The sequence below is a fragment of the Miniopterus natalensis genome, chromosome 11 (assembly GCF_054644295.1).
Source record: "Miniopterus natalensis isolate mMinNat1 chromosome 11, mMinNat1.hap1, whole genome shotgun sequence".
In the NCBI taxonomy this organism is placed as follows: Eukaryota; Metazoa; Chordata; class Mammalia; order Chiroptera; family Miniopteridae; genus Miniopterus; species Miniopterus natalensis.
Window position 1 is genome coordinate 70,744,092 of NC_142091.1, and position 14,354 is coordinate 70,758,445.

General features: G+C 52.2%; 1 protein-coding gene across 1 annotated transcript; it reads left to right on the top strand.

Annotated features, from left to right (window-relative positions):
- The first annotated feature begins 5,595 nt into the window (after positions 1-5,595).
- On the top strand, positions 5,596-14,147 carry LOC107527577 (pepsin F-like). Its single transcript, XM_087822296.1, has 9 exons — positions 5,596-5,648; positions 6,701-6,854; positions 7,683-7,800; positions 7,877-7,995; positions 9,220-9,419; positions 11,015-11,131; positions 12,549-12,693; positions 12,784-12,882; positions 14,001-14,147. Exons 1-9 carry the CDS (start codon positions 5,596-5,598, stop codon positions 14,145-14,147), a joined length of 1,152 nt encoding a protein of 383 aa, XP_087678422.1.
- Positions 14,148-14,354: the final 207 nt, after the last annotated feature.

The following is a 14,354-nucleotide window of genomic DNA, read 5'->3' on the forward strand; positions in this document are numbered from 1 at the left end:
TGGCTTCGCGCCTTGGCCGCTGCTACCCAGGCCCTCGATCTTCCCCTGCACTAAGAAGAGGAAGCCATTTTTCCTAAAGGGTTCCTCATTCCTTCCACCTCCAGGCCCTGACGTGACTCCTCACAGTCTCCAGCGGGCCTGCCAAGCAGCCCTGGGGGTGGCGGGACCAGTTCACAGGAGCAGCTGGAGAAATGAGCAGGTGAGGTTCCCATGACCCAGCCCTGGGAGGCCTGCCCGGGTCTGCTTTGCTTGGGCCCCTCAGGGTATCGATCGATAAAGACAGAAACTTCAAAATGAACGTTTTTTAAACTTATTACCAAAAAACTTCAAGGATAACAAGAGTTTTACAAAAATAGCATCACTAGTGCTTTCTTTCATCATTTGGCATCAAAAATTACAACCTTACTGTCTTAGCCCAGGCAGCCATAGGCTGGAGGCTGAAAGTCCAAAATCAAGATGCCAGCCAGTTGGGTCCCTGGGGACCCTCTTCTTGGCTTGCAGACAGCTGTCTTCTCACTGTGTCTCCACATTGCAGGGGAAGGGGGAGGGGAAGGGGAAGGGGCAGGCACCCTCGGGACCTCATCTAAACCTCACTACCTGCCAAGGGCCCCATCTCCAAACACCATCATATTGGGAGTGAGGCTTCAACGTGTGAATTGGAGGGTGGACATAATTCAATCCAGAGCAAGCCCGCAAATCTTTGTTTTATCTAGACACTCATTTAAAAATTGCTTATTGCCTGGCCGGGCGTGGCTCAGCGGTTGAGTGTCGACCTAGGATCCAGGCGATCAGGGTTCGATTCCCGGTCAGGGCACATGCCCGGGTTGCTGGCTCAATCCCCAGTCTGGGGCGTGCAGGAGGCAGCCAGTCGATCAACGACTCTCTCATCATTGATGTTTCTATCTCTCTCTCTCTCCCTTTCCTTTCCTCTCTCTGATATCAATAAAGGTGTATTTTTTTAAATTACTTATCATTTATTTGTTTTTGCTGGAATATTTTAAGGCAGAGATTATCATTTCACAAAATATATATAACCACAATGCTATTTTACTCCAACAAAATTAACAACTTTAATATCATCTAATATCTAGTCCATTCTCAAATTTTTCTGATTCTCTCAAAAAAAATCCTTTTAACAGTTTATTTATTCCAATTAAGAATCAGGATCTAGAAAATGCATTTGGTTGTTGTTTCTTAAGACTTTCAGTACATAACAGTCTTCCCCTTTTCATGCCATTTATTTGTATGAAAAGAGGAAGGCTGTGTGTTGTTTGTCCTTCAGGATGTCTCAAGTACTGGCTTAGATGACTGCTTCCTTGTTCCTTTATCTATGTCAGTGATTTTCAATCGCTGTGCCGCAAGAATTTTTCAAATGTGCAATACCTATTTAGTCAGGGGCACTGACCTCTTTTCCCTTAGACAGCCAGATAAAAAATGACAACAGCCCACACAATAGCCATCCGACGTAAATAAATCAAAATTATACCTATTTTTTTAATGTCAGATGGGCAAAAATATATATATTTTTTGGTGTGCCACAGAATTTTAGTGATCAGTTTATGTGTGCCATGAGATAAGAAAGTTTGAGCCTGGCCAGGTGTGGCTCAGTGGTTGAGCATCGACCTAGGATCCAGGAGATCGGGATTCGATTCCCGGTCAGAGCACATGCCCGTTGCGGGCTTGATCAATGACTCTCTCATCATTGATGTTTCTATCTCTCTCCCTCTCCTTTCCTCTCTCTGAAATCAACAAAGATATATTAATAAAAATAAAAAAATAAAAAGTTTGAAAATTGCTGACTGTGTATTTCCTGAAAACTGGTAGTTAGATGTAGACTTGAGATCAAAATTTTTTATGGGAATACTTCATAGGTAGTTTCATAGATTTCTTATTGCATCACTTCCAGGGGCACATAATTTCTAGTCGCCCCCCCCCCCCTTATAGATGCTAAGATTGACCCGTGGGGCCTGATGTTGCCAGCCGCATCCGTCCATTATGATGATCTTCCCTTCGACCTTTCATCTTCGGGTCTCAGCATCCACTGGTGATCTTTGCCTAGATCCAGTGTTTCCTTAGGAGTTGCAAAAGAGTGATTTCCTGAGACTGCCATTCCTCCCGAATTTAATTGTTGGTATTCTTTGATTAAAAAAAAACCACAAAAAACCCCACAACTTTCCTCCATCAGCTCTTTGTAGCTATGTGAAATGTACTTCATACAGACAAAAATAGCAATAAATGTGGGTGAGTGTTTCCCTTCCTCTCTCCATCAGAATAATAAATTGGCACCCTAGCAATCTCCCACGGCGACGTATTAGCTGTTGTGTATCATATGAAACTCATCGCTTTTTATATGTTTAATTTGTTTCAATCGATTTAATGTGATGCTCAGAATGGTCCTATTTTTGGCCGGTGGAAGCCTCTTCATATTGATTCCCGAGCCTTTGGTTGGGCCCCAATCATCCAGCCCTTCGAGATGCCCCAGGCTCATCCTGTGCATCTCTTGGCCCAGCCCTGGAGTCAGCCGTCTCTTCAAAACCCCTGCATCCTCTAGACACTAGTTGAAAATGATGGAGGCCACCAGCCAGGCCTCAGGCTATTCACTGCCTCCAGGTTTCCTTCGCTTCTAGGCCGTTCAGTGTCCTGAGCTCGGAAACACGTATTTTTAGAACAAAAATAGCGAGCACAAACTCACACCTCCAGTTCAGGCTTTAAGATTGCAGGGTTTTACTCCACCTTTTTTGTTTTATACTTAAACCTCTTTCCTGCTGAAAATCTTGCTCCATAACATTAGCATAATGACTTACGTGCATTAACCTGTAACAAACCTTTAGTTGTTTCAACCTAACGGCAGCGGGATCACTAACAATAAGGTTGTTGGGTACGGTTTCAGATTTCTTGGCTTTTTCCTTGTTTTTGTTTGTTTGTTTGTTTGCCTGATCCTTAGAAAATATCTGACTGTGAATGTAGGAGTCAAAATTCTTCATTTTAAAGCCACCTGGAGTAATGTTTTGCTCTGTGCGGCTACGTCGCCAACTTGATACAATGAGGTTCATTCATTTTCATATATTCTCAATTTCGAGGGATGTGATTTTAAAAAATTTCTTAATTGCTTATTTATCGAGAGAAACTATGCCTTTGCTCACATACTCATGTTTCCTTGTTCAGGGACCCAGGCCATTGGCAAACTGCCACGAAATTCAGCCCAAAGAAGTTCTTTCGTTCCAAGGTCACGCTGCCGCCTGAGAGATACTGGCTTCCCCACCTCAAGATCGTTCACGGGCTCCTCATGGCTGTAGAAATCTGCAGCTGCCTTCTTTCTTGGTTCAGCCACAGCAAACTCGCAGCCAGCTGCCACCCCCAGGGACGCAGTGACGGCTCCCACGGTACGAAATCACAGGCGCTGGGCCGGGCCACGCGCTGAGGCGCCGTCCAAGTCCCGGAGGACACCGCAGCTATTTCCTCCTCGACACCAATGTTCTTCCTGAGCTCGGGGGATGGGATTTTTATGTGTATATTTTTTCTGATTCTGTAGCACATTTACATGGCTGCAAAGTTGAATATAAAGCAAGATAGATCTCACTTCTAGCCCTGCTCCTCACCTTAAATTACAATTTGTATTAGTTTTTTTGGTTTATTTTTCCAGTTTCTTATTGAAAATGTACATATATGTGTACACGTCTATGTGTACGTAAGAGCAGCACATGGTAAACACCGTCTGCCCCCTTTTCAAAAACTAATCAATATAGAGGTCTCGCCCATTAATGCCTCTTTCCACCTGCATTACACCAACTTGGGCGAATGCGCTAGAGCTCATTTCACACCCCTCTGCTGGCGATCGCTTCTGGTATGCTCCCAATCATTGCTTTTGGAAATAACATCACAGTGCACAGCTTGTTCATGCATCTTTTTGTATTTTTGCCCATGTATCTTTGGGATAGATCCTTAGGAGAATGGTTGAGCTAAAGGACATATGTGTGTGTCATTTGCTCGATGCTGTCAGAGCCCCTCCACGGGGGTTGAACCACTCGAGCTGAATTTTAACAACGTGCAAGAAGGAGGGGTAAGACACAGGCCCCCGCCCCGTCTAGCACCTCAGCCTGGGATGGGACTAGCCTCCATGCAAGGACAGATGTGGGCGTATCTAACGTGGGGACAGCCAGGCCCTGGGAGTCCTAGAAGAAACCATAAATTCCATTCTCTTTACTTTGGCTGGAATAATACCGGGTTCCTGGGTATCCTGTTCATCTCAGGCTGAGCAGAAGCTCTGGGTGGTCTGTTTTTGTCTTCTTTGATTGATAAAACACTTAAAAATGAATTGTTCCTTTGTATGTTTGGTTTGGCAGACAAAATGTTCCCAAGGCATGGATCCTATTGGGGGACTTATGTCAGGGGCTCAGCAAGTGGAAGCTATTAAGTTCGTTGGTTTATCTGATCCCGGGGGTATTTTTTACCAATGGAAAGAAAACGAACATGGTTGGGATGCTTTCAGTCTCTCAGTCATTCAACCCACATGCATTGAACACCCCTCAGGCCCCTCTACTCCCACCTCTAGGCCAGAAATAAAAGCTGCACGGCCTGCAAGCTGAATCCAGCCCACAGCTGCTTGAAGTTTCGCTCACACTACAATTTTGAAAAAATTTTTAATTAGTTGCTAACATTTAAAAATCAGGGGAGTTCACAAAAGCATCCAGACCTCAGACTTCTCTTGAAAACCTTCCAGCAGGGCAAGCGCTGGTCTGAACTGAATCGAGGCTGCCTTTGTGGTGGGCATGCATTGCCCTGGGCCATGGAGCCCACTAGCCCTTCCATTCATCCCCCTTGCCTCTGGACCTTGAGTTCATGAGCCCTGCCCTGGACTGCAAGCTCCCTGAAGGCAAAGACCACCCATGTCTTATTTGACTTTCCAGCATGGAGCCCAGACCCCAGCCTATAGTGAGTCCTCAGTAAATGGACCCACTATATGAATAAATATCTCTTGGATGCATGCAGCCCTTTTCTTCCGATATTAAAATTGTACTATGGTAATACTGTTCTAGCCTAGATTTTTGAAGTAGCAATAAGTACCCCCGATTTGTACCATCTGTCTCATTACCTAAAGCCACTCACATGTCAGTGGGCTCCCCCGCCCTCACTCTACCACGCGACCTCCATTCCTCCCAGCGATCTCCTCTCCAAATGCAGGCAGCAATGCACAGCTCACGGGGTCGCTACGAGGACGACGCGAGGCCAAGCAGGTCAAGCATGGTACCTTGCACTTATTTTTATGACATGATTAGCTGTTTTATCTCCAAGATAGCAAGCATGCCCCCACTCTTGGTTAGATCATGTGGTTTTGGTGAGTGTTCATTTCCAGCAATGCCCCAAGGAAGAGATTACAACAGAGATCTCTATATTCTGAAATTTTTTTAAGTCTCCCCGAGGAACACTGATGGAGATAAAGATCGCATCGGGAGGTTTGTATTTTTTATCCGGCCATCAGCAGCCCTCCAAGGGGACAGTGAGGGCGGGTCAGAGCGTATATAACCTGCAGCTCCTGCCCCTCACTGCGTGCTCAACACCTGATCTTTCCTGAGTGCGAGAACCAGAGAAGAAAGCATGCGGTGGGTTGGGTTCCTCGGCCTGGTGGCCCTCTCAGAGTGCTTGGTCACGTAAGTGTGGGGACTGCAGCTTTCTTCTGGCATCTTTCTCTTTGTCTTTTCATTCTTCCACCATCCAGGGCAGAGAAGGGAATGCGATCATTGCCTGTCTTAAAGTCCACATCTCCATTTATGGATGAGTAGCTTGCCATGGGCACTGTGGGGCCCAGGGGTCCTGGGACAGGCTTGGGGGTGACACAACCCCAGCCTGCATGTGGGCTGTGTGAATGGTGCTCCTAGAACCTGTGTAGATGGGGTCTCGTCTAGGACAGCATTTCTCTCGAATTGGCTTCCAGGCCCTCTCCCTGCTCCCTCCGCCTCCATGTGCACCTGCTTCTGTGTCTTTGTCTCTGTACCTCTCTCGTCTATCTCTCTATCTCTTTGAATGTCTCTGTACATGTAGGACTCTGTGGGTTTGCTTTTTCTGTTTTGATTCTTGCTTGTCTCTCTGATCTCTGAATTTTCCTAATGTATTCCCCCCACCCCCTGGCTGCTTCTCTCAGTCTTCTCCTCTGCTTGAACCCTGGAGAAAGATCGGGGCGGGGGGGATATTTCTAGGCCCCATTTTGCCCTAACAAGCAGTGTGACCACAGCCAGGTCGCAAAGCTCCTGCATTTCAGGTTCCTCCCCTGGAAAAGAGGCTAATGATTCCCACCCCGCCTGCCTCCCAGGGCTTCTTTGAGGAGACAGTGAGATGACAACAGCCGTAGGAAGGGCTCTTAGTCGAGGTCTCCTCTCTGTCAGGCGCATTGTAGCCGTCACCTCACTCGGAGCCCAAAACATTTCATGTGAGGGGCATGTTCTCATTCCACTTCTTTACAGATGGGGAAACGGAGGCTCTGAAAGGTCACCTGGCTTACCCAAGGTTACAACAGGACCTGTATTCAAACCGAGGTCCACGGCCACGGTCTTTTCATTTTCTGGGGTGGCCCGCCCTGATCGTAAGATGACATTCATAAAAATACTTGGAAAATACACAGTGTGGTTACAATGCAAGGTGTGGCGGTTACGTTGAAACATGGGGCCGTGAACTGTAGTATTGTGTTTCCTTTTCCCAATGAAAGAATCCCTCTGACCAAGATCAAGTCCATGCGAGAAAGTCTCCGGGAAAAAGACCTGCTGAAAGATTACCTGCAGCAGAACCCTTACAGCCACGCCTACAAGTTTTTCCGCAAACAGCAAGGAGTCACTATTGAACCCATGAGGAACTACCTGGACGTGAGTGTGGTGCAGGTGGCGACCTGCTTCCCCCTCCAGAGTCCTGGTCAAGCCCGGGCTCCATCTGGAGGTGGGAGCCAGGGTGTTGGGGCTGGGACTCCTGCAGGCAGCAAAGCTGGGGAACAGGGGTCCCATCCCCGGGGGAGAAGGCCCTCCCACCCTCAGCTCTTGGTCTGTGGTGACTGGGTCCAGCAATGACCAGGTGGCAGGTAAACGTGTGCTTTAGTGCCAGTGACACATCACTGGGCGCCTGTGAGCCACGGCGCTGGTTTGACAGATTCTGTTCCTTCCGAACTAAACGAACCAACAATAGAGCCAACTATGAATCAAGTTTGCTCCCCCGGGCAGAGGAAGTGCACCCTCCGCAGCCCCACAAATGACCCCAGGAAAGTTACTGAGCTCCTGCGGTGTGAGGTTGTACAGCACTAACATTATGCTTATGGTTATTGATAACACAGGGTCTCGTTTCTTCTGTGAGAAGAGACAGGCAAAGAGGAAATAAATGTCAAATAAAAGGGCCACCTGCATGATATTGACATTACATGGTTTGAGCTTGGAGAAAGTGGCCCGGGTGACCCAGGAGGGCTCCTGGAGGAAAAGGCATTCAAGCTAGGCCACGAAGGGTGGAAGGATTTGGAGAGCTGCAGGGGAAACTGGAGAACTTTTCAAATGAAGGCACTGGCCTGAGCAATGTCCGCGAGGTGGGTGGGGTGGTTAGAAAGTGATTGCAGGAGACAGAGGACACCCCGATAGAGGCAGGCACCCCGGGGATCAAGGGTGGCCAGGGCAGCCAGGCCTGACCTAAGCACCCCTCCCCGGCCCCGGCAGCTGTACTACGTTGGCACCATCAGCATTGGGACGCCCCCGCAGGAGTTCAAGGTCATCTTTGACACAGGCTCCGCTGACCTGTGGGTGCCGTCCATCTACTGCTCCAGTCCCGCCTGCTGTGAGTGTCCCCCGAGCCCTGTCTCGCCCCCACCCCGGCTTTGGCAGGCTGGCGGACACTCGCTCTCTGTCTGCAGTTACGCACCAAACCTTCAACCCTGGGAAGTCCTCTACCTTCCAGGGCACCCGCCGGCCCATCCAGCTGCAATACGCCTCGGGCAGCATGACCGGAGTGCTCGGCTACGACAGCGTCAGGGTGAGGGGGACACTGGAGGCGGAGGCAGGGCGGGCCCGGGGGCCACCTCTGCCCATAGGACCAGGCGCGTGTCAGCTGGAAGCACCCGACCTCCCCAAAGCCTCCCAGCGGCTGGCCGCTGTCCTGTGGGGCTGTCCCTTGGGGAGCCAGCACCCTGCTGACAAACTCCCCGCATGCGATCAATCGCTAACCCAGAGAGCGGGTGTGGTGCGGGAGGGGCCTGGAGGCCTGCATTTGCAGCTCCCTCTCCATGGTGAGCTCAGGCTGATTTTGCTGGGAGGAGGGAGAGGCGAGGGAAAACCCATTTTTATATCCGCAGAGTGTGCCAGGCACTGTGCTGGGCACTTTCGTTGTAATAACTTGTTTGATTCTGCAACAACCCCCTGCGGTAGGCACTACTGCTACAGATGAGGGAACCGGGGTGCAGAAAGAGTGAGGACCTTGTCCAGGGCCCCACACCTGGTAGGCAGCAGCCCTGGGGTGCGAGTCAGGACTCGTGCAGGTGTGGAGTCTTTTCTGGGAGAGGGCGGAACTGATCTGGGGTGTCTGGGGGCTGCCGAGGGCTCCAGACACCAGGGCAGGGGAAGCAGGGAGCCAGAGAGGCTGGAGGGCCCTGATAAAAAGGTTCTTACTTTTGGAGGCCTGTGAGAATCTAACAAAAACTGTGGACTGCCTCTCCAAAGCTCCTGAAGCCACACACACACACACACACACACACACACACACGCGCACACACACACGCACGCGTGCATGTTTCCCAGGCAGACTTTTCGCAAGACTCTTCTGGCAGCTATGTGGTACAACTGGCTTCTGCCCCCTAGGGATGTGGAATCCACAATGGATTGTAGTGAATCCCCTCCATTTCTGTCACCAGATCACTAGAATGCCAAAAAGAAGATGACCCTGCTCTCTACTCATTTGGCCCTCAAGTGGGAGCCACTTGGTCCCACCCTGCGTCTCAATCTCCCCAGCTGTAAACGGGATAAAGCCTATTTTACCAACTAGGTGCTGTTAGCAGGAGGAGCAGGCATTGATTGAACTCCTCAGCAAGGCACAGTGCATTCCTGCCCTGGCTTGTTAGAATCATCTGAGGACAACTGAGGCACAGCCACACCTCAGTTGATCCCTGGGGTGTTAGTGGCATCTCCCTACCCACCTCGGCCCCAGCCCAGCCGCAGCCCCACTTCCCAAACCTTTACATAAGATCACCCTCTCCTCCCACAGATCGGGGACCTTGTCAACAAAGTCCAGGCATTTGGCCTGAGCCAGACAGAGTCCAGCAAGTCCCTGGAATACGGGGCTTTCGATGGCATCCTGGGCCTGAGCTACCCCACCCTCGCCCTCCAAGGCACCACCCCTGTCTTCGACAACATGTGGAAACAAGGCCTCATTTCCGAGAAACTCTTCGCCTTCTATTTGAGCACGTAAGTCTGAGCTGGACGAACCCTTTCTCCAAATCAGCTATAAGATGTTTCCAGTCGCATGAAAAATTATAGAAGACCTGACCCACACGTTTCCTGAGAGATGGTCTAGTCCAGGGCTCAGCAAATAGTGGCCCGGGGCCACATCTGGCCTGCCACCTGTTTTTATAAATAAAGTTTTATTGGAACACAGCCCTGTTCGCTCGGTTGCATGCTTCCTACGGCTGCTTCTGCTCTACAGAGGCAGCCACGTGCACTTGCAATAGAGACCGTGCAGCCTGCGAAGCCTAAAGTAATGATGGGCTAACATTCTAAAAAATCTGCCAACCCCTGTAGTTCAAGCCTCTCCTTTGGTAGATGGGGAAACTGAGGCTCAGAGAGGAGCTTTGCACAACATTGCCCAGTCAGACACTGGTAGTTGCAGGACTGGAGCTCAGCCCACGGAACTGTCCTCTGTGGCGGGGGGTCAGGCCATCAGCAGGTCTTCAGTCACTGGGCTGATAGCAGGAAACGCTAAACTCCCTGGTGGCTGAGGGTCTGGAGGGGGTGGAGGGAGAGGAGCACAGGCTAGAGGAGGACCCTGTTGGAGACTGTGTGTTCCCACCGAGGGCAGAGGTTGCCCCTGGATCCGAGCAGGAGGCGGACAGTGTGGTTGGGGCGGTGGATTCTGTGTGGACTTGAGTTCCAGGCTCTACAGCATGAACGGAAGCAAATCACCTAACCTCCCTGAGCCTCTGGAAGACTTGTACCCAGGTGACTCCTTTAACAACTATTTGTTGAGCACCTACTATGTGCTGGGTACTGCTCTGTGCACGTGAAAGAGACAGACAAGAGGAAGAAAAGGCAGGTGAGATGTAAACTAATAGGTAAAAGGAAAAGCTAACTCAGGTAGTAACTGGCTCTGGGAAAGGAATAAAGCAGGGTGACAGAACAGACAGCGGTGACAGTGTGGTTTAGATGGGCAGACGCAAGGGCCTCTCTGAGCCAAGAGCCTGTGGTGGGACAGAGGCAAAGGCCCTGAGGCGCAGCAGAGGACCAGCAGGGGGCCCCGTGGCTGGAGCCCTGGAAGGGAGGCAGGGACAGGGATTTCAGGTCAGGGACAGCAGGGGCGTGGGGCCCTAATGAGCATGACCCTATGGACGGCACATGTCCCAGGCCTGTGTGGCAAGCCCTGAGTGAGCCTGAACACACAGCACGCGACTTCCTAGTGGCCTCAGCTTTTCAGAAAAATGACGGGCCAGACCCCTCCGCACAGCATCCTCCGGAGGCATCTCCGAGCCGTCTGGTTGCTGGAGGGGACCTGGCCAGCTCCAGAAAGGTGGGTAGTCAAAGCTCCGCCAGACTGTCCAAGCTCAAACCGTAGCTTTGCTACTCACTAGCCGTGTGACTGACCTTGGGCAAGTGCTCAACCCCTCTGTGCCTCAGCTTCCCCGTCTGTATCATGGAGCTCACAGTAGTGCCCACTGCACAGGGCTGGGTGATGTGGGGATAAGCCACCAATGGTAGGTGCAGCCCTTGGTGCCTTTGTGTTGACGTCACTAAGGTTGAGAAAAGCCACCCATTGTCCTTCTCCCTCTCTCTGCCCCCCCCCCCCCCAGCAACACGGAGAAGGGCAGTGTGGTGATGTTCGGCGGGGTGGACCACTCCTACTACAAAGGGGAGCTGAAGTGGGTGCCGGTGACCAGGCAGGGCTACTGGCAGATAACTGTGGACAGGTAAGCGCCTCCCTCTGAGGGCCACGCCGATGACATCCCCAGGCCTGCACGCACACAGGCACAGACGCACACACAGACACAGTCACACAGACTCGGACGGACACAGAGACACAGCCAGACACGCACAGACACGTACCCCAACATGGGTTCATAATCACCCCAGACCAGGCTTCCGACCGGAGAAGCTGGATTGGGCCCGAGTCAGGGACAGGCCTGGGGACCGAACTGTCAGGGAAGAGGCTCAGGCTGCACCCATCGTGCCGTGGGGTGAGCTGCAATGAAAAGGGTCGAGGAGAACCCCACCAGCCTGCACAGGGCCCTGGCAAGGTGATTAGCCATCCCAGGCCACCAGAACAGGGGGTCCCAGTCCACGGACTGCCAGTTTGGAAGCAGGGGAAGCCCCGGGCAAACAGGAAGGCTGGTGAAGGAAGGGAGTGAATGAGGGCCCCCTGGAGACGTGTAGGGAGCCTCTACCCAGCGCGGAGAGATGCCGGCTTTCTGGAGACCTGAAAGCAAATCACAGAAAGGGATACCCCACCCCAGCCCCATCCTGGGTACCAGAGGGGAAGGGGATGTGACAGAGAGAATCAGGAAGCCGGGGGTTCAGGAGTGGCCTGAGAGCAAGGGGGCAATAATTGATGGGATTCTGTGTCACAGCATCAGACAGAAGTATAAAATGTGCCCCCTGGGCTGCTCAGACATTGCCTGGCCAGTGGCCTCGGTGTCCGGGAAGTGGGGCATGGGGGGGGTGGGACAACACATAACTCCCTTCCCACCACTTTGAGCATCTGCTTCCCAGGAGCACGTCCATCTTCGCTGTGTGGCTTTTCTAACTGGTCAGATACCAGCTCCATGTCTCCGGTTGGTCTCCTTCATTCACTTGTTCATCAATTCAGCAAACACATGTTGAGCATTCTCTGTGTGCTGCGCACTGGAAGGGGCACCAAGGATACAACTAGCTCTTACAGATACAACTTGCTCTCCCCATGTAGTAGGGCAGACATACATGAGAGATCAAGTCACATGGATCAGGAATTACCACTTTGATACACGCTAGAAATCAGTACGGGTATGCAGAGGGTGACCAGGAGAGGAACCTGATCTAGCCTGGGGGCAAGACTTCGCCGAAACGGTAACAATTAAGCTGGAACCTGGAGGACAGGAGAAATTAGCCAGACAAAGGAGATAGGGGCGGTTCTAGGAAGGGCCACCAGCAAGTGCAAAGGCCCTGAGGCATGAAAGAGTGCAATGTATTCAAGGACTGAAAGGGAGTCTCAGAAGGTCAGTGTGACCAGAATAAACGGAAACAGAGGAAGGCAAGAGCTGACGGACTCTTCTGGAGATAGCCAGGGAGGGGCCAGTCATGGGGGAGGGGACTACAGAGTGATCCTGGTGCCTTTGTCCCCCTGTCTTTCAGCATCTCCATGAACGGGAAGGTTGTTGCTTGTCATGGCAGCTGCCAGGCCATTGTCGATACCGGGACCTCACTGCTGATTGGCCCAAATTACCCTGTCTTCAACATCCTGAAGACCATCAATGCCCAGGCCACCAGCACTGGCGAGGTGAAGGGTCCTGCCACAGGGTCACCCTGAGCTCTCCACACACGGAAGGATCAGCTGGGCCAACCTTCTCTCTCCCTCTGTCTCTAATAGTACATCGTCAGCTGCAATGCCATCAGCGCTCTGCCTGACATCATCTTCACCATCAACGGTGTCGCGTACCCAGTGCCAGCCAGCGCCTACATCCGGAAGGTGAGGGGCCAACCCTGGGGGCTGGTTCTCAAATATGGGACTGGCGTGACCCATTGGGCTGTGGCTGGAAGAGGCCCTTTGGAGGCCAAACCATTGCAGATGCTGCCGAGCACCTTCCACAGAACAAACCTCTGGATAGCAAAGGGCAGTCTGGGGCATCCACCAGCCTCAACTAAATCTGGATCGACCACCCCCTGCTGGCACGGTGCTAGGCTCAAGGAGAGGGGACGCTAATGGCCTCTGCCCTCAAAGAGCTTCAGTTCATCCAGGGAACTCAGATGGGTGAACATGGATAGTAGGCTGCAGCGGTCCCAGAAATAGGCAAAGAAATAGGGACAGGCGGGGTTGGCTGGGGACAGCCCCAGTGTGTGGTCCCACCATAAGTATTAACTGTATAACCTTCCCATCTCAAAAGTGTCCTGATTGGGATAACAAATCATATGATCACCCTGGTCCTAGGTAGAAAAGGCCCCTTGCTAAGCCCCAATTCCCTCTGTGAAATGGGGTACCGAGTCCTTCCTTTGCCGGGGTGGTGAGACACTGACATGAATGAAGGACGCACAGTGGCCGTGCAGTGCCTGGAACATAGCAGAGGCTTAATAAACACCAGTTCCCCATGGGAGTTCAGAGGAGGCTTGAGTGGAATCAAACAGGCCTTGAGGAAGGGAGGAATTGAAATAATTCTAAGCCCCCAGGCTCCTGGGTCAAGGCAGGTCTACACTAGACTCATGCAAATGGCCCCCCAGGGAGCTGTGCAAAGGGGCGCCGGGGTAGGTCCCGTGTCACCAGGACTAAAGACACAGGGAGCTCCAGGGATCGCCCCACCCAGCCCGGAGTGGCCAAGGAGGGTGACACGGGCCCAGGGAGGCTGCCCAGGGGTGGCGGAGCGCCGCCTTGGAGAGCCAGGGGGGCGAAGGGACGGAGGAAAGGCGCCCTCTCAGAGGAGCAGCCGGAGCACAGTCCACAGAAAAGAGCAGCGTGTGAGGGGCACGGCTGGGCACCCCGCTTCCGCCGGCTCCTAGGAACTGGGGGGAATGAAGCTGAGAGCTGCGGGCTCTAGGTATGGAGGGGGTGGCAGGCGAGGGCTCAGGCTGATGGCCTGTTTCCCTCTCCCCCAGGACTGGCCAGACATCTGCTACAGCAACTTTGACAACAGCTCAGGCAGCGGCAGTCTCTGGGTGCTGGGTGACGTCTTCCTGAGGCTGTACTTCACCGTTTTCGATCGGGCAAACGACAGGATTGGCTTGGCTCCGGCAGTGGCATAAACGTCGGCATAAACTGCTCCAGGAAGCCACCAAGCCCACCCCAAAGACACTAGCACACGCACTCGGGGCATGCCCGCCCAGGGGAGCCGGCTAGAACTGTGGCTGGTGCTCTGCAAAGCCCTCTTCTCAGTGGGGAATACAGGACCTCATTTTTGCCCGGCCGGTGTGGCTCAGTGGTTGAGCCCCGTCGACCCGTGCACCAAGAGG